The sequence below is a fragment of the Sarcophilus harrisii genome, chromosome 3 (assembly GCF_902635505.1).
Source record: "Sarcophilus harrisii chromosome 3, mSarHar1.11, whole genome shotgun sequence".
Classification (NCBI taxonomy): Eukaryota; Metazoa; Chordata; class Mammalia; order Dasyuromorphia; family Dasyuridae; genus Sarcophilus; species Sarcophilus harrisii.
In genome coordinates this window covers 269,534,042-269,555,525 of record NC_045428.1, presented here as the reverse complement: position 1 = coordinate 269,555,525, position 21,484 = coordinate 269,534,042, and the positions used below count along the sequence as shown (strand labels likewise).

Genomic DNA, 21,484 nt, shown 5'->3' with positions numbered 1-21,484 from the left:
ATTTTAGGTTATATCTTAATGTCCTTCCTGGGTCTAAGTTATATGAGTGGAAAGAACTATGTTTTATTTAAACTTAATAAATCCTCCTATATCTAGCACAGTATTTTGTACACAGAAGTTGCTAAATGTTTGTTACAAGTGTGAGGAATAACAACCATTTTAGATTTAAATAAATGGGTTTCCAACCAAAAAATATCTAAATTAGGTACACTCAGATTCCAAATTAATTGTCTCACTCTATTTTTTTAAAATATACTTTAACTAAATGTTCAATTAGCATTCTTGATAAACTATTTAAAAAATATATTTTATCCATGTTATATTTGTGGATGATACAAAGCAGCTAACTTCGCAAAATTAAAAGAATTTCTCCTCTTCCCTCTGCTTCTTCCAAAACAAGCTGTCTAACCTGTATAACTTATCCTAGGCACAAGAGGGTGGATAAGGCTGATTCCTCTGCTCATTTTTTATATGTGTGTTAGGATCATAGAATCAAACTATTTATATGAATAAGAATAGATTATATAAATGAGGAAAGGAAGGCCCAATAGGGTTAAATAAATTACCATAGGTATTATGCCTTAGAGGCAAGATTTGAAATCAGGACTTCAGATTTCTATTTTCCCATACTGCCATCTAATACTAATGATATATGTTCAGCCTGAAAATTATACAAGCTTCAATTTTAAAAGATGGGGAAAAAAACAAGCTAGAATGCCTCCAATCAGAATTCTTTTTATAAAACAATTTTCATTATGTAATAAAGCATATCTCTGAGATTCATTTCTTGGACTGTTAAATAAATTTAATTTTGCAAGTTAATATGTATCAAAATGACAAAAGCTTAAGGCATTTCTGAGAGAAGACTTTTTGAAGACCAAATTGTTGGAAACAACTTACATGAGTATAAAAGGTTTAGAGCTAAATTAATAGAATATGCACAACAAGCTGATACTACAGGGGTTGGTTAGAATTTTGAGAAAGATGCCCCATAATATTGTATCCAAAATTTTTAAAAGAAAGCACTGATTTCAAGCTTTTGAAATTTTTAATCAAACATTATCAAGTTATGAATATATAAGACAGAACAAAACCAAAACCAGCCCCAAACTTTATGTTCATGTATCCAAAGGTTCTAACCTGGGACTCTTCTAATTCTCTCCAAGATTATTTTAGCAATCTTTTCAGTTACCATGGGTTCAACAATCAGTTCTACGCAAATGACTCACATATAAGACCTCAACAGAACCAAAGTTCACAAACATAAAAATTAAACAGTTTAATCATTTTTAATTTCAGCTTTAATGTGGATACAACAAAGAATGAAACTTTTTCCATGTGTGATCTGTGTATTATATTGACAAGAAGAATTTAAAAATTCATTGAAAATGATAGATCTTTGCATATCCAGTTGCTAACATATACACATAGTATGCACTTAATAAATGCAATTTTAAAATACAAATGTCATCACAGTTGAAAATATTTCAAGTGTACCTTAACCTATCATTAACCCTTTCTCAATTACACCAGATTGCTCACCAGAAAGTGATCTATTGCAAATCTTTGTAGCTTATCTCAACTCAGAATGAACTGTGAACAGTAATTCTTTTATTTATATTTCACTGATCTTCTATCATACTGATCATAATATAAAAACAAATCATTTTGAAGTACATTAAAAGCTCTCCAACAATCTACTCCAGGATTTTTTCCCCTATATTTTCTAAAGGCAAATCACTTTGGTTTTCAAAACAAAATATCAAAAACAAAACAATGCAATACAAAAATCACAAAGGAGTAGTTGAGCACAGTTTGAGCACCTATTATGAGAGCAAAGCAAGAAAATCTATTTCTAAACTGAACAACTTCTTGATCAAGAATTATGTCTTCTAATATTTATTTTATAAATATTCTACAGTGTTAAAATAAATTCCAAAGGAAATTGTATATTACCTCATCAACTTTGACTGAACATTTGTCCCTTTTCTCCTTTTTATGAGATGCATAGACTTTGAAGGAAAGAAGACTCAGACTGGCAGAACCTGCTGACCATTGAATTACCTGAAAAATAGAAGAGCCGTACATCTTAATGTTATAAATTCTTATTTCAAAGGTAAACTCATCAGTAATCTCATTCACTAGCAAGTATCTTTCAAGATAAGTTCCTAAAACCATTAAGTAAATATCTAGTATATATAATTATAATTTTTTATTTATATTTCAGAGATGCTTTATCTTCATTTCTGATTAATTTTCAGTGGACACCAATCCTAAAACTTTACTTTATCTAACCAGTTAAATAATAACAGATTTTTAAATTTTTTATCTTATTTTTATATTTTCTAATATATTCTCATCCCTTTTCCTCCCAGTCTTCCCTTATAATAAAGAATTAAAAGAAAAAAAATTTTTAGCAAAACTAATCAATTTAGTTTTACAGTACTTGTAAATTCTCTTGCAAAGAAAATTTCTCTCTTCTCTCTGACCATATCATTCAATTGAAACTATTCTCTCCAAGGTTACCAATAATGTCTTTAACTCCACCAAATCCAAACTTCCTGATCTCAACTTATTTGACTCTGATAATAATCCTTTCCTCTTGAATACTTTCTTATTTCAGGATTTTTATTTTGGTCCTCCTGTCTGGTTACCTAATAGTTTCCTGTACTGGATCAACCTTAATCCATGTCCAGCCCCAACTATGTGTGGATGTACCCAAAAGTTCTATCCTGGGACTGTTCTTTTTCTAAGATTGTTTTAGTGATCTTTTCAGTTACTATAGGTTCAACAATCATTTCTATGGAAGTGACTGACATAGCTACCCATCCAACCATATTATCTCTACCGAACTCCAGCCATGTGTCGCTAAAGGTCCATTAGATTGGATACTATCTCCCATAAGCCATCTGAAACTCAACATATAAAAAACAACTCTTTTGGGAGGGACTGAATCTTCATCCTTGTCCAAGAAGCGAACTCCCAATGAGGAAACTCCCTCTACTAATGTAATTTTTATTGATATATTTTTATTTTATTACATTAATTTTTATACATGTCCCACTTTCCCCTACCCAGAAGGTTATCTTTGTAAGAAAATTAAGAAGAGAATAACAATAGTTTAGCAAAACAATCCAATATATCAACTGCATATGACAAAATAGGCAACGTTCCACACTCAGAATTTGCTACCTCTCCAAAGAAGGGGAACTGCATTTTCTCCTCCATTTACCAAGGTCAGAATAGTCATTATAATTATGCTATATGTGTGTGTACACACACACACACACACACATATACACACATACACATACACACACACATATGCATACTATATACATACATATATATGTTCAGTTTTGTCTTACTGGTTTTTTTTTTTTCATGCTGTTGTCGTTACACACATTGTTAATTCCTGTACATGTCACTCTGAATTAGTTCATCTAAGGTTTCTAAGGTTTAGAGAGCTGCCAAACCTTGTTATTTCTAGCTCTATAGCATTTCTTGTATTATATCTCTTCTTCTCCATTCACACAACTACCACTCTTGGTTCAAATCTTCAATGCAATGCAGACAGCAAGATGGCCCAGTAAATAGCACACTGGTATCCAGAACACCTGAGGTTAAATCAAGCTTTAGATATAGCTACTTGTATGACCTGGGCTAGTCACTCAATAACTGTTAGCTTTAAGTTTTCCCACATGTAAAATGGGAATAGTAATAGGAACCACCTATCCAGGGTTGTTGTAAAGATTAAATGAGATTGTCTTTGTAAAGCACACTATATAAATATTAACCTGTCATAAGTCTCTCCCCACTCTAATCTATTCTCAACCTAGCTATCAAGGTGATATTCCTAAAGCACAGGTTAGATCTTCAGAGATCAACGTTTTAAACCTTTTTATGGCCCTTTAGAGCAACTGATTAGGGCTCCGGACCTCACCTGAGAAAAATGTCTTTAAATTTATAGAATAAAGTTCACAAGACTACAAAGGATGTCATAGATTAGAGGAAATCAAGATGTATTTTTTTTTCTCATCTAAATTTACAGACCTCTTGAAATATATCTCAAGGAACTCATAAGAGATGAAGTCAACAATTTTGGTTTATCGTTATAAAATGAACATGCAACCAATATGCCCTAATGATTTTTTTCTATTTTAATATTTCCCAAACACATAAACTTGAGTTCTAATACTACTTTACTTATGGTTGATAAGGCATTAAGTAGGATAACGGTTTCTCAATTTTTCAACTATAAAATGAGGATAATGGCAGTCTATTTTCCAAATGGCATTACTGAACCTTAGAAATTAAATGATATGTTCAATATCATACAAGAAATTACATTAAAATAGCACTAAAACCAGAAATCAGATTTCCTGATTCTAGGTCCTGAACTTTACTCCATAATGTCTAATTCGAAAGCTCATTACCTTCTCCTTTTCTTTTGACTGCTTTGGGTATCTCTTTAAAAAAAAGGATTCAGTAATAATGTAAGTCTGTCTCAGGAAAAGCATAAGAGTGAATGAAATGAACATTTCCTATATAAAATTATTCATAGTTTGTTAATAACATGAGTACTATGTAACATAAGATAACAAATCAGACAAGATAACAAATCAGACTTAAGATAAATTTGTAAAAAAAATTAATAAAACTAAAAATGAATGAAATGTGTTGTGGAACTCATTCAGTCAACAGGATATTATTTTACAGAGCTCAGGAACTATAGAATGAAATTTGGTATTTTTTTGTAACAAACTTGGAAATATCTGGGTTTTTTTTTTATCATATGATGCTCAAATACACAAATGTTATTGTTAATTGCATCACTATGAAAATAATAATCCTCAATGAAATACACAGCACCTCATCCAAGTCTTCCATCCTATGGGACTCTGCTCATGTCCTTCCAAAAATCTGCAATAAAAGGGCCAGCAAACTCATTGTGCAAGCTGCCTTTTTCCATTCTTCTTGACATTATGCAGGCAGCAAAGGAATACACAGGTGATTCATCAGTTATCCCTGATATTAGCTACATCATAAGTTCATCTGCTTTCATATATGTGGATCTGGAAAGGCCTTCAGAGGTCACAGTGAAACCTAATCATTTTACATTCTACAAACGAGAAAAATTTCCCAGATTTATAGGATTATAGACTTAAAAGGAACTTTCAGAGGTCACTGAGTCCAATTCCTTCACTTTCTAAGTAAGAAAAGAGCCATTATGATGTCTTATGTAACAAACCTAAAGTCAGTTAATAATGTGAGGTGAGATTCTAATCCAGTCCTTCAGTTCACATGAAGCCTCCCTTTTCTTACATTTCCAACCAAGCTTTCACCTACTTCAACTTTTCAGCTTTTCCTAGAAGGAGACATTCTTGTCACACTGCACCTAATTTTAATGTCTTAAGAAATTGTATGATATACTAAACATACTTGGACTTGTACTTCCCAAGAATGTAACTCAGAAAGCTTTTTTTTTTTTTTTTTTTTTTTTTTTTAAATAAGAGGAAATTAGGAAGGGATGAAAAGTAGGAGGATCCTAGACACATCCAAGAGTTTTCTTCACAATTTTGCAAAGAAGACTGATCATCCCTTCACTTTCTTTTTCTAAGACAATAAGACAAAAGAGACTCTGGAAAATCTGAGACTTTCCTTAAAGTTTTTGTTATAAAAAAGATTCAATTTGGGTACATATTGGAGAAAATGGCGGTAATGTCCCCTCCAAAAAAAGAGAGCATAACAAACTTAATCAAAAGGTTAATGATTATGGTTGCAAAACTCACCTATGAAATATGGACATATATTTTATTTTCTTTTGAAATTAAGCAAAAACTTCTTGCTAACTATTCAAACTAGCATATTTATATAAATGAGTAACCCAAATTATTGCTACATACCATATAATTTTTATGAGAGATACCTGACAAGACCAGAAGCACTTTTACTTGGGGTGCTTCCAAAACTAATAAAAATGTAGTCATGGACTTATAAATTATCGTTTACAAATTACTGTCCTTTAAAGCCATAGCAAAAGTAATAAAAGGTTGCAAATATAAATAATCATCTACAAAATGGACACTGAAGGATATTATATCTTTGTAGGATGGTGTATTATCACATTCACTATTTGTGATTAAAGAATATCTTAGTGACATTCTATAAAAAATGGACTGAACATAGATCTGATAAAGTATACTTACCTCAAAGATCAGACTTTATAACATGCAATATTATTAAGTAGGAGCAGGTAGGTGGCACCATGGATGGAACGCTGGGCCTAGAGTCAAAAAAGATTCATCTTCCTGATTTCAAATCTAGCCTTAAGACATTTAACTGTGTGATTCTCGGGAAGTCACTTAATCTGTCTGCCTCAGTTTCCTCATCTGTAAAAATTTTCATCTAGGAAAGAAACTCACAAACCACTCCAGTATCTTTGCCAAGAAAACCCCAAATGGGATCATGGACATGACTGGAAAAAAATGATTGAACAACAACAAACCCTGTGAATCATGCTTAATTACATAATTTTAACTAAAATTGTGGACTGAGTACACAAAATTATTACATATATTACATACATAATACATAATTAAAAAATTAATTCCTACCCACCCCCAAATTATACAAAGAATAAGATGAAAGTTACTTCACTGTTTAAGAATGAGGCATAATTTTTTTAAAAAATGAAAAGATATATGGCAATATATTAATACAAATATGTAGAATTTTTTTTTAATTTTAAAAATTAAAATAAACCATCCAATAAGCTAATCTAAACCCTAGCTCCTATCAACCTCATTGTCATTAACCTATTCAACCAATCTTGATATTACACAGAAAGATATAATTTTGTGAAAAGAACTAGTTAATATGAATATATTAACTAGTTTTCAAAAATCGTTAAAAAAAAAAAATACCACATATCCAGAAGTACTAATAACTATTTGCTTATTCTTCCCTTTATGTTACTCTACTTGGTGTTCCCCATGGGGGTTCAGCTATCATCTCTAAATTGGAGGTAATTTAAAAAAGAAACTCAAACCTGTGCGAAGATTTTGAAATTAGTCAGGCAATAGTATCTCTAGAACTTATATTTTTCACTAAATTCACACCCAACAAAGTTTATAGTCTAGTATTTTTTTAAACTTTTCATGATTTATTTGAAAGGAAATGGAGAGAAATGGCAAGACAATTTCTATCATTAGTACTAGAGTATGGGACAGAAAGGTAAGGAAGAAGGAAAAAATGCTTGCTTTTCTCCCTAGTAATGTGTTCATCATTTTCTGAATATGTACAAAAATATAGCTTCCTATTTTAAAATTTAAAAGACAAAGTTATTCTTTTACAGTAAAAATAATTAGGTAAAATTATCTGTATATTACTGTAACTTAAAAATTCCAACCTAAAAAATATCTTAAGGTTTATGTATCAGAGATCTGAAAACTTACTTCATTTGTAGTTTCCATTATTCTGGTGATAAGAATCAGAAAAAGAAGACGTATTTGGCTTTGTTATCTACATTTCTGTCCCATGACATACTAAATAGTAATAATTATTGGGGCTCCTTGTTTCAAGTCTTATACCTCTTCAAATCAACTCAACTGTAAAAACTGGCTTAGCATGTTTCCTAGGGTAATGTGGATAAGTAGGTCAGCTAAACATTTAATTTTCAAAAAATACACATCAATTTAAAAAGGAAGAGATGTCAAACATTTTCTGAATAAAATTGTTCATATTTTAATAACTTATTATATAACATAAGATTACAACATAGGATTAACCAAGATAAAATTATAAACACAATTAAGAAAACTAAGAATGAATAAAAAAATGTAGAATTCAGTCAACAGGATTTTATTTTGTAAGGCTGATGAACAATAGCTAGAATAAATTTTGTACTTTAAAATTTTTTTCTTGTGATTATGAATTTGAGAAACTTCAACAAACAAAATTTCCTCATAAAAGAGAAAAAGAAGCCTGTATAAAGCAAAAATGTATACCTTCCCCTGCCCTTTTAAGTATATATGTTAAATGTAACATGGGAATTTTAATTTGTTCTTGTCTGTGTTCCTATCTGAATATCATTATGCTGTTTTGTGTATTTAAAAAAACATTTCCGACAATTTTCTAGTAATTCACTAGTACTGTCACTGTGCTTTTAATCCACTCAATAACCTGCTCTCTCACCATGCAAAAATTTTCAATTGCACAAAATTATGGTAGTCAAGCAAAACAAATCAATGCACTGGCCATGTCTGAAAATATGGATCTTGTCCTATCTCTAGTCAAACACACCTCTGCCAAGAATCAGTGAAACTCATCAGTCTTCTAGAATCATGATTGTTCACTGCATTTATTTCATATTTGTTTTCTCAATCCTTACTTTATTTAACCTTTTTTTAAAACGCTGATAGCTTTGACATCATTGACCACCTTCTCCTGGATACTCTCTCATTTTTAGTTTTCATGACAAAGTTCTCTTGGGGCTCTTCTTACCTGTCACTCCACTGTCATCAATATCCCTTTAACATTCTATTCTGGGTCTTTTATTTCTTCTATTACCTCTCATAGGTTCAATTATCTTTTTTGAGAAGATCCTCAGATTCATATAGTTAGACCTAAGATATACTAAATTTCAGTCCCATCTTTTGGACTTCTTGAACTGAATAACCTGTAGACATCTTATATCAACACATCAAAAACAGAACATATTACTTCTCCTCACCCTTACTTCCAAACGTTCCTTTTCCAAACCAACTTTCCAAACCAACTTTAAACCAACTATAAAATAAGCTGGAGAAGGAAATGACAAATCAATACAGTATCTTTGCCAAGAAAACTCCAAATAGGTTCACAAACAGTATCAAATGACTGAATATGACCCAAACACAATTAAGATCTCTACTATTTAAGTCTATATTTCTGTAAAGAAATCGGTAAAGAAAGGTTCACAAAAGAAAGTTGTATTCATTTATTTCATAAGTCTTAGAAGGTGCAATACCAGACTATTTTATTAATTTTGCAGTTATTTACAAAGGATTTTTCCTATCTCTTCCCTCTATAGTATTATGCATTTAATAAATATTTTTAGACTTATTCCACCATATTTGAAATTTTTGCTTTTGCTAAATTTGGTTCATCAAAAGAGATGACCAAATAAGAAAGAAAACTTTTGGTGTTCCTGATTCAGGTCAATATGTAAGAGTCTATTACAATTTGTTTTAAATGTTTATACAAGTCTTCCTACCCATTATTTTTGTGCTCATATTTTGAAAAAAAAAAAAGTCTTCCCCAGCCTTCCTTAATCTTTTTTTTTTTTGGTCATCTTTTTAAAAAATTATCTCTAATTTATCCTGTCTAAACAGTTTTGCTTTAACTTGACATGTATTCTCAAAAGGAGCAGCTAGGTGGCACAGAGAATAGAGCACTGGGCCTGGAATCAGGAAGACCTGAGTTCAAATGATTTCTCAGGTACTAATCTGTGTTACCCTGGCCAAATGACTAAACTCTGACTCAGTTTTCTTATCTGTAAAATGAGCTGTTGAAGAAAATGGCAAACCACCCCAGGATCCTTGCCAAATGGGGTCAAAAAGCACTGTACTTATGCGAAATTGTACAATAAAAATCACAGGGCTTAAAGGGGAAAAAAAGATTTAGGTTACAATGCTTAAAAATCTTGTCAGTGACATTAAAAAAAAAAAAAAAAAAGGAACATAATAAACGGTAGCAGTTTCCTAAATGTTAAATAATTTTAAAGTACATAAATACTACAATAAATAGGGGGAATGTCCACAGCCTCAAGTTATCCATAGCCAGGGCTAAGGTTTGACCTGCATTCTATTCCCCATGACCTGGGTTAGCAAAAGTTCTGAATATGATGGGCAGGCCCTACAGTTCCTATTGTAAGACAAGATACACAATACATAGCTTTTTTACCTTGACAAAGAACTAAAATTTGCTTGAAGAAGTGGGCATCAGAAGGCTTATAGCTTTTGAATTACTGTGAAGTACTGTGATTTTATGCATTCAGTGCTTCTTGTGGAAAAAATCATTAATATACAAACTTGAAATTTGAATAATATTAAGTTGTGTTAGAACAAATTTGCATTCCCAAAATACTTTTTGGCAGAAGTGACCATGTATTCTGGCTTAGACAGATTTATTTGTAAGCTGACTCCTCAGATAGACCTTAGCTTAAAAAGGTCAAGGTCACTTGGTACTTAATAAATGTTTGCTGATTCAAACAGTCTTTTTTTTTTTCTTTTTTGGTCTTTGGGTCACAAAAGCCTAGTCATTATACATATTATTATACCATCATACATACATTATACAGAGTTTATACATTATACATAGATATACATAGAAAATTCCATTTTCCCACTTGAAATAGAAAAGGAAAAAAAGATAAAAGGGTAAAAAATGGAGCAACAAGTATCTAAAATGTTCCTTGACTCTTTCAAATTTCAAATGAATTTCTTTGCAATTTGGCTAGATATATGGTCACACAACAAAAAAATTTCACAACTCAAAGGGATCTTACTCCTCCAAACTCCTCAATTTATAGTAGAGGAAATTAAGAACTACCAGAGGGGTAGAATAACTTAAATTCTCATTGGTAATAAGTATTAGAGTCAAGCCCAGATCCCATGACTTCAAATTCTGAGTTCTTGCTATGCCTTCACCGCTAAAATTGGTTTCTCTGGTGTGAATTTGATGATTATTACCACAACCTAGGGAAAAGGTGAATATATGCTCCAACTTATTCCAGACTTAACTAAACTTATCACTTTGAAAACAAAATCACTTACCTTTTCAACATAGCAACTTTTTAAATCCACCAGTGCCCTCTATCGGTCTATAGATATATATGCATACACATTAACATGTATATAGCTATACATACACCTAAGAGTCAGGATTTGCAGTTTATTCACTCACTATGTAAAGATTATGTCAAAATAAATCAGCATCTACAAACTGCACTTCTCTTGTACAAAAAAAAAAAAAAATCATCATCTAGATATGATGGAACTCTCCTCTTCTTATGTGATCATTGTCCATATTCTAACATGGGCAAGGTTCACAATTCTAAATATTCTAATATGGTTCTTTGAAGATTCTGATGTTCTAAGATTTTTAAATATCTTCAGTGAAATTCACTAGAGTGGGAAGGGCCTAAAAATTCCTGTTAGTGGATGAGACTATGCTGCCTGCATCAAGTTTCAAAACATTATAGAGCCTCCTCAATGAAATCCATGGTTATCAAATGAAAATCCACACTAGAAAAGTTAAATGGATAAAAAATGTTTGGGGATGTTCTAGGAGTACAAATCATGGAATAACATAATTTTCAAATAATCAAAACTTAGGGTTTTTTACAAAGGGCTCTAGAAAAACTGATGCAAACAGTGGTGCATCATCAACCATGAATACATGTGAGATAGGACATAAAAGACATGATTGACATACAGAACTAGAAAAGGAACTGGAATAGTCATGTATTAAGTATGAAAAATAACAGGCCACATGTACTGCACACTAAAAGTGTAAGAAGTTCAATGAGTTGTATGTGTCATCATAAATGTTTTTTGTGAAAAGCATGGGGTGACATGGAGGGGCCCTAATTAAACTATGGGAAGCAATAATTACACACGAGATCATAGATATATAGAACTCAATTCAATATTAAGTACCTAATATGGGTACTTATCACTTTTAGTGAGACACCCTGTGAGTTGTGAGAACTATGACAAAAACAAAACAAATCTCTGTCCTCAAGAAGCATACTAAGTAAAAATAACATGGATAAGTGAAGGTTGTGGGTCTTGAGTCGAATCTTTAAGGAAACAGAGGAACAAAAGAGTATTCGGGTACATTGGACAAACTTTGACAAGGGACCTCTAAGACATCTCAGATCTGAATTTCTTGGAGCTGGGAATAGTAAACAGCTCAGTCTGAAGGGGACTCTAAGACATGTCAGTCCTGAGCTTCAGAAACCCAAAATATTGTGAATGCCTTTGTTTTTAAGGGACTCAGAATTGAGTAGAGTGAGAAAGGCAAGAGAAGTAACCATCACTTTGTTCTGGGGTCCCAGAAACTTAAGAAATATTAGTCCTCTGGGAATCAGGGACAGTGAGAGATCACACTTAGTCATTTAAGAGTCCTACAAGGTAGTTAACTACTATCAACTGAACATTCCCCAAGTTAAGTAAAATAAATTCACAGCTTCTCCATGTTTTAGAACCAGTATCTGTTGAGATCAAAAAGTTTTAATCCCCCACCAAATTCCTAACCTTCCAAGATCCTTCTAGAATCACCAACTGTTAAAAGTCTGCTGAAACCTTGGTTTTTCCAGAAAAATGGAATCCTTGGCCACTTTTTCCAATGCCATCTCTCAGGTCTCCTGACCCAAGGGACCAGGAAAAGGAATAGGTGCAATCTTGCATACTATTTCTAATCTGTCCTCCTACCTTCATCACTCTGTAGTATTGTAGGGATATAGTGCACTGTCCTTGGATTAAGAAATGCCTAGGAACATTTTTGCCCTCTTCAGAAAAGGTATTTAACTATGCCTCAGTGAAGACAATACCTGCATCACAGGTACATATTGTACAAAGGTACAATACCTGTACCACAGATCTTTGTAAAGCTCATGTGTGAGACAATTGTAAAAGCAATCACAGTGAGCTCACTAGTTTCTGGTCATGTTTCTAGTTCATGAATTTCTAGTCAACTGAGTCCTCACTTACCCTGAAAATCTTTTCATTTCTCCCTGACTCCCAGAAGTAGTTAGTTCAAACCTTCTCTGTTCTAACAACAAAGTCTACATTATCTCCCTTCTCTCTTTTGGAAGAGGACCTCACTCACATTGTTAAGAGAATAGAGAACATCTGTGATAAACTCTTCTTCCCCCAACTCCATGTCCTTCTTCATCATCCCCATTTTCCTCTTTTGCTCCAGTCTCTGGAGAAGTCTTCTTCCAGAAGAAGAAGCAAGTTCTTTTTGCTAAAATTCTCAATCCCATGATCTACCATTTCCTAAAGGCAACTTGATCCCTTAACCTAATCCTTTACCTTCAATCTTTCCAAATCCATTGGTATCTTCCCCTAGCCCTAAACTTTTTCTCCCAATATGCCCCACCTACCTATAAACCCTTCCCATTCTTCAAAAAATCTCATTGGCTACTAATTTCCTCACTAAAATTTCATTTCTCCTACAATTTGGCTTCCAACAGATGCTGGAAGATACAAAAATAAATTGTAAAACACCCTCTGCCATCAAATAGTATACATTTTACTAGAGGGGTGGGTTGTAGGGTACAATATGTTCGTGAATAAGTAAATAATATGTAACTAAGTGGCCAAAGTCCCCAAACTTTGGATTTATGGACTGGAACACTCTCCAAAACTACTTTAAGTTTATTGTGCTTCCACCAACTTGTGTGTAGGTTTTCATATATATGAGTAAAAAAGTCTCAGCTTCTGTTCAAGTACTCAAGTACATCACAGAATAGCTTTTATTCTACACAATAAAATGTGCAGAAAATTCAAAGACTTCACAGGATACCACAAGCAATGCGCAAAACATATAAAAAATGCAATTCTCTTCCATTCCAGCCCTATAAGTCAAATGTTGATTAGAGATTCTAAATTGATTCTTCTGGACTGGAACTTTCATTACTTGAGCAAGAAATTCTTCCCTTCACTGCATGTGTCAAGGATACTATCTTTTCTCTATAAACACTTTTTCTTTTATGACCAAAGCAGAACTAGAGATCATTACTGATCACAAAATAGAAAATTTCGATTACACCAAACTGAAAAGTTTTTGTACAAACAAAACTAATGCAGACAAGATTAGAAGGGAGCAATAAACTGGGAAAATATTTTTACAGTCAAAGGTTCTGATAAAGAGCCTCATTTCCAAAATATATGAAATTAACTCTAATTTATAAAAAAATCAAGCCATTCTCCAATTGAAAAATGGTCAAAAGGATATGAACAGACAATTCTCAGATGAAGAAATTGAAACTATTTCTAGTCATATGAAAAAGATGCTCCAAGTCATTATTAATCAGAGAAATGCAAATTAAGACAACTCTAAGATACCACTACACACCTGTCAGATTGGCTAAGATGACAGGAAAAAATAATGATGATTGTTGGAGGGATGCGGGAAAACTGGGACATTGATGCATTGTTGGTGGAGTTGTGAGCGAGATCCAACCATTTTGGAAAGTAGTTTGGAACTATGCTCAAAAGTTATCAAACTGTGCATACCCTTTGATCCAGCAGTGTTACTGCTGGGATTATATCCAAAGAGATTATAAAGAAGGAAAGGACCTGTATGTACCACGAATATTTGCTGACAGCCCTTTTGTAGTGGCTAAAAACTGGAAACTGAATGGATGTCCATCAGTTGGAGAATAGCTAGAATAAATTGTGGTATATGAATATTATGGAATATTACTGTTCTGTAGAAATGACCAACAGGATAATTTCAGAAAGGCCTGGAGAGACTTATACGAACTGATGCTGAGTGAAATGAGCAGGACCAGGAGATCATTATATGCTTCAACAACAATACTATATGATGACCAGTTCTGATGGACAGGCCATCCTCAACAACGAGATCAACCAAATCATTTCTAATGGAGCAGTAATGAACTGAACCAGCTATGCCCAGAAAAAAGAACTCTGGAGATGACTAAAACCATTACATTGAATTCCCAATCCCTATATTTATGCACACCTGCATTTTGATTTCCTTCACAAGCTAATTGTACAATATTTCAGAGTCTGATTCTTTTTGTACAGCAAAATAACGTTTTGGTCATGTATACTTATTGTGTATCTAATTTATATTTTAATATATTTAACATCTACTGGTCATCCTGCCATCTAGGGGAGGGGTGGGGGGAAAAGAGGTGAAAAATTGGAACAAGAGGTTTGGCAATTGTTAATGCTGTAAAGTTACCCATGCATATATCCTGTAAATAAAAGGCTATTAAATTAAAAAAAATAATAAAATAAAAAAATAAACACTTTTTCTTTAATGAGATTAGCACAGCTTCCATGGCTTCCAGTTATGCTCAGGGCTTTCAAATCCATATAGAGAACCCTAATCTTTCTCCTGAACAGTAGTCCAGTATTACCCACTGCCTGCTGGAAACTCTGGCTCGAGAACATTTTAAAATCATAAATCCAAAATGTTTCTCATATTTCTCTCCAAATGCATCCCTACTTTAAACTTTTCCATTTCTGCTTAATGGTGGCAATATCCTTCCAGTCATCCTAAGACTCATTTACTCTTATCTCTCCCAAATCTCCATTTTCAATTTTGTTGCCAATTCCTATCAATTCTGCCTCTACCTCTGTCAAATCCAACATTTACTCTAATTCAGAGACTCCTTATTTCTCAACTAGACTATTGCAATAGCATCCCATCTCCTTGCTTTCATTCTCTCCTCCCCCAGCCCATCTGCCACATAGCTACTAAATAAGTACTTCTCAAACACAGATCTCACCACATCATTACTCCTACTCAAAAATTTTCTTTTCTTTTTTTTTTTTTTAATTTAATAGCCTTTTATTTACATGATATATACATGGGTAATTTTACAGCATTAACAATTGCCAAACCTCTTTTTCCAATTTTCACCTCTTCCCCACCCCTCCCTAGATGGCAGGATGACCAGTAGATGTTAAATATATTAAAATATAAATTAGATACACAATAAGTATACCCGACCAAAGCGTTATTTGCTGTAGAAAAAGAATCAGACTCTGAAATATTGTACAATTAGCTTGTGAAGGAAATCAAAAATGCAGGTGTGCATAAATATAGGGATTAGAATTCAATGTAATGGTTTTAGTCATCTCCCAGAGTTCTTTTTCTGGGCATAGCTAGTTCAGTTCATTACTGCTCCATTAGAAATGATTTGGTTAATCTCGTTGCTGAGGATGGCCTGATCCATCAGAACTGGTCATCATATAGTATTGTTGTTGAAGTATATAATGATCTCCTGGTCCTGCTCATTTCACTCAGCATCAGTTCATGTAAGTCTAAGATGACAGGAAAAAATAATGATGATTGTTGGAGGGGATGCGTGAAAACTGGGACATTGATGCATTGTTGGTGGAGTTGTGAACGAATCCAACCATTTTGGAGAGTAGTTTGGAACTATGCTCAAAAAGTTATCAAACTGTGCATACCCTTTGATCCAGCAGTGTTACTGCTGGGATTATATCAAAGAGATTATAAAGAAGGAAAGGGACCTGTATGTACCACGAATGTTTGTGGCAGCCCTTTTTGTAGTGGCTAAAAACTGGAAACTGAATGGATGTCCACCAGTTGGAGAATGGTTGAATAAATTGTGGTATATGAAAATTATGGAATATTACTGTTCTGTAAGAAATGACCAACAGGATAATTTCAGAAAGGCCTGGAGAGACTTACTCAAAAATTTTCAATGGCTTCCTTTTACTTCTAGAATGAAATTTAAAACAATGGACTCAAACACAAAAGAACAATTAAAAAAAAAACTAGTATGAAATGGTGAACTAATGAGACAGTTTATCACCTAAAGTGCATATTAAATTTAAAATATTAATAAAATTGTTCAATTTATTTCTCAACTTTATTTTTCTGAACTTTATTTTTTGGTTACAAATGTTCCCTTTTCTGCCATCCCTATTATTTTTCAAAAACTCATTCCTTCTCCCTCAAACTTCCAATAGAGCTTTCCCTTATAATAAGAATTATCAAGTAATAGACAGCATTTAAGGTCCATCACAACCTGATTTCTATCTAACCTTCTAAATTTATCTCCTATTATTCCTATTTACTTACTGTACATTCCAGTAAAATCAGGCTGCTTCAGACATAACTTTCTCTGTGCCTTTGCACGAATAGATCTTTATGTTTGGAATACGTCCTTTCCCATTTCTACCTTGAAAACTATTTTCCTTCAAAGCACAATTTGTCTACTACCTCACAATCTCCCTAATGTTTTGCACTGTGGGCCTCTTGAAATTACTTTATATTTCCTTACTTGTATTCCCATTCTAGGTACCTTTCTCTCGAACCCAACACACTGCCCCACCTAAGGTAAGATAATTGAGAACAAGGCCTGTTTTATTTTTGGATACTCAGCATCTAACAGTGCACTGCACACCACAGCTAATTAATTCATTGAGCTTTTCATTATTTAATTTTATATAATAATTTTTGGAAATTCAGATTTTTTTGTTGTTTTAATTAGAAAAGAAAAAAACAACTGACATGAAAAGGTGGACCAGTCGTAAAGCAAAAGAAATCTAACAATCATTTTCCATCCTCTATGGAAGTTACAGAAAAACAAATAAAAACTGCACACGAGAAGGCAAAGATGTATTCCAATCTGTTTGGTTGGGAAATGAATATAGACATATAAGTATTCAAAGAAATAAATTAGCAACTTTAGGAGATAACAGAAGCTCCTCAAAAGAAGGAATCTGCCCAAAACTAAAAATTGCTACCTCCTCCAAATATGACATCTGATAAGGCAGAAAATTATAGTAACTGGTCTTTTATTTTTTTTTTAAGTTGTCATATTTTGTATTTTACATCACTTAACATTTTTCAAAGGACTGCCTCTCATAACAAGAGAAAAAAAGATCAGCAAAACTAAACAACACACTGAGAGGCTAATTTATGCAACATTTCAAATGCACAATCCTGTATACGTGTAAAAAGAAAAAGGTAAGCCATCCCATCTCTTCTTTGGGTTCAACTGAGTCTAGACATCATAGTTTTTACAGCATTCAGCTTGGAATGTTTTATTATTCTGTCCAATTTCACTGTTGTCATTGGTCCTTTTTTTTCTTCATCAGATACAATCACTGGGCTTGCATCACATTTCTCCATCCTACAATCTACCCTGCACAAAGCTTTCAAGATAATTTTCCTAAAGCACGGCTCTGTTATTGCCATTCCCCTGCTCAAAAAGCACCAATAGGACAAAAAAAAAAATTCCTATTTGGAATTCAAAGCTCTATCCAATCTGACTTCAGTCTGCTTTTCCAGGTATGTTATGTGACTGCCTTTATTGCACAATCTAGTCCAAATATCCTAGTGACTATTCCTCATATATGACATTCCATCTCCTTGCTCAAGCTGTCATCTTTTCCCTGGAATGCAATCCTTCTATACTTTAGAATTCTAAGCTTCTTTCCAACTTGACATGGGGCTTTTCCTCACATGCCCTTCTTGCACCTCTTATTATCCCTTCCCTTCAATGACATTACATATATTTTGTATTTACTTATGTAGGAACAAATTGTTGTCCCTGATAAAATATAATCTCTTTGTAGACAGGGATTGTTTCATTTTTGTTTTTGTAATCCCTGTATTTAAGAAAGTAGACACAATATTTGTTGACTGATTTCTCTACTAAGAGAAATCTACTATTTTCTATCTACTCTTATGCTCTGTAGTGCGATCAAGTGGCTCTCTAGACAAAGAGTATGCTATCCTACTGTATGGGCAAATCTTCAAGTGTGGTCTCAGTAATTGGCCTGGAGATCCATTTTTTTTTGTCAGTGGCTAAGATCTAAAAGTCTTCAGCACAATTTCCTTGAAATTCATGAAGTTATATCATGACCTGGGATCATGACTGAAAAACTACCTGGAAATATTATGGATCCTTCAAGTATTTTTATAAATGTCGACTACAAATCAAATTTGTATAGAACTGTACCATACTTCACAACTTTCTTGAAGTAGTCAGTAAAACCATTTTACACAGGATCAGAAACGTTACAATAACTTTTCTAGTTCACAAAGCTACTAACTAGAACAGGATTTTAACTCATATCTCTGTACTAAGTATTTCAAACTCAGTATACCCCCAACTGAACTTAAATCGCTCCGCTTCCCCAACTTCCCTGTTGTTTTTGTTTCCTAGAACACCACTTTTCCAATCACTTAGGTTCCCTACTTTGGCCTCGTCCTTGACACACTTCCTTCATCCTAAGTGTCAGGAGACCCGTCTTGCCCATTCTGCCTCACCTCACATCTGAACCATTTCATTTTTTTCTACCCAGTCACTCACACGTCACACTAGTTCACTCATACACTTCTCTTGCACTACGATAGTCCTAATTAGTTTGTCTCATTCCTCCACAAAGTCATTTTTCTCAATCAGGCTTGGACCCCTGATCATGCCACTACTCAAACTCCAACGGCTCCCCAATAAAATATAAGCTACTGTTTAGCTTTTAAATACCTTTACAACCACATAAGAAGATTCAGTTTTTCCAACTCAAGTTATACCAATTAAACAAAGTCTTTCCTAATCTCCTCACCCTTGTACTACTCCACTTCCTTCCTCCCCCTTTTGCTTCACACTTACACACACACACACACTTATGTACTTTTCTCCAGATAGAATGTAACCTAGAGGAGAGGTGTTGATTTACTTCCTCTTGTATCCCCCGGTGGAATGCTAAGTGTCTGGAACACAGGCCTTCAATCAGTGCTTGACTGACTCCACAAAGGGGTGAAATACCTTAGTGTATTGTGCCTTAGCATAGTAGAATGGGCTCCTTAAGGACAGGGACCATTTTTCCAGTGGTCTCTGCCTCTACAGAAAAATGCACTAAACAAAGAGTAGATGCTTAATAGTCTTCTTTCAAAAGCTTTCACTACAATGATTTAGAACTGCATCTACAACAATTGCCCTACAGCGAGACAGTGGCCTAACATTTCATCCACATGTTTTACACATACACCACGCATGTATACAAATACATGCTATGTACAACATGTGTAAATATGCGCATGTTATAAAGAAACACGGTATACAAATATATCCACACGCATATTTCTACCAAGGGTTCTTGTGGAGTAATCGTCCCTACTAAACCTAGTGGATGAAGTGAAAGATTTAGTCAGCAGGACCTGACTTGGAATCTAATTTCAATGACTAGATGTTTCTACCCTGTTCAAAGCATATAGCCTCAGTTTGTTCGCTCGCTTATAAATCTGCCTCTATTAAACACCAGGCCCTGGGAATAACGAAGATAAAACTTAAACAGCTCCTTTAAGGGACTTACATTCTAAAGGGAAAAATTGTGAGCCCGATATAATAGCATTTCTCCAGCTCCTTGAGATTTTCAAAGTGCTTTATAAATACGATCTAATTTACTATCATGATACCCCTGTGAAGTACGTGCTATTTATTTTCATCAGAGGTAGCACGACCTGTCCAAGGTCACACGGTCATTAAGGATGAGGAGATGGATTTGAATTCGGGTCTTTCCGACTCCAGGCCCTGGGCTTCAAGCGCCGTAACATCTAAGAGCCCTCGAGGGGGAAAGTCTCCAGCAGTTGAGGGTGAGGAGGGCATGGGAAAGCTGACGTTTAGTCAGGGTCTTGAAAGGACGCGACGCCAGGGAACCGAAGGGGGGCGCCGTGAGAAAGCAAGGATCCCGAGCGGGGGCGGGGGAGCCGGAGATGGAGCATCAGGTAAAAGGTGAGGGAGGCTGCAAGGGCAGGTCCGGGGCGGGTGTTTCGGAGACTACTAATAGCCCCCGGTCTCACAGGGTTGTCTCCGGGCTCGAAGGAAGTAACAGGTGCAGAGTACGTGGCATCCCTTGAGGCGGTGTTGTCTATACGAGGCCATTACTCGAGCTGATCCGGGGCCGGGCCCGGGGCTCGCGCTTCACGCGTCACGCGTGCGCGTGGGGGGGGGAAGGGGCACGGGCGTTAGGCGCTTCGAGGGCTCTGCAGACACGGACTGAACCGCTGCCCCCGGCGCAGCCGGCACCGCGCCGGCACAGTCCCCGGGGATGTCCCAAGCGGGAGCCGCGAAGAAGCTCCGCGCGCCGGAGGCAGGGGCAAGGGGCGGAGGGAGAGACGGCTGCAGCGGGGATCGGCGGGGCTCACCTTGAACATGTTGCTGGCAGCGGCGGCTCCGGCTTGGGGGGGGGGGGGGGGTCACCTCGGTTTAACTCCACCCACCGCAAAAAGGCCTATTACGGCGGCCCAGTCAGGACATTGTTACTCAGAGAGCAATGCGTCCACAGAAAACTAACGGCGATCCGTAGTACAAACTTTATTAATAATCTAGCCGCAACCGCTATCACCCGCAGTGGTATGGGTTGCCAAGAGCAACTGGGGGGGGGAGGGGAGGGAAGGCAGGAACCTCCAGTTTGCTAAGCAACGGGGAAAACGCGCGCGTTAGCCCAGGCTGCTGGCAGTCCGGTTGCAAGGAATTGACGGGGGCTTCGAGGGGCTGCCGGGGCCGGAGGAACACCGGGGTGCTTGCAGTCCAACGTTTGTCCCCATCCGCCCCGGCGCGAGGTCCAGAGGCAGAAGCTGACGCGGGCACGTAGGAGAAACCGTTCGGACTGACACGGTGGACGCCGTTTGTTTTGTTCCCCCGTCGTCATCAGCAACAACTTAGCCTTTTTTGTGTTGATACCTTTGGACT

At 35.2% G+C, this 21,484-nt stretch overlaps 1 protein-coding gene across 2 annotated transcripts in view; it reads right to left on the bottom strand.

Annotated features, from left to right (window-relative positions):
• The window catches only part of APOO (apolipoprotein O), a 68,444-nt gene that overhangs the window by 45,019 nt on the left and 1,941 nt on the right, over positions 1-21,484 (bottom strand). The window contains exons 1-2 of one of the 2 annotated variants that reach the window (XM_031959485.1): positions 20,938-21,083; positions 1,957-2,064 (exon numbers count right to left, since the gene is read on the bottom strand). In XM_031959485.1, coding sequence (XP_031815345.1) covers positions 1,957-2,064; positions 20,938-20,946 — 117 coding nt within the window. In that variant the 5' untranslated portion in view covers positions 20,947-21,083. Of the gene's footprint in view, positions 1-1,956; positions 2,065-20,937; positions 21,084-21,484 lie in introns of those variants that run through there. The other variant, XM_031959484.1, reaches the window with a different exon arrangement.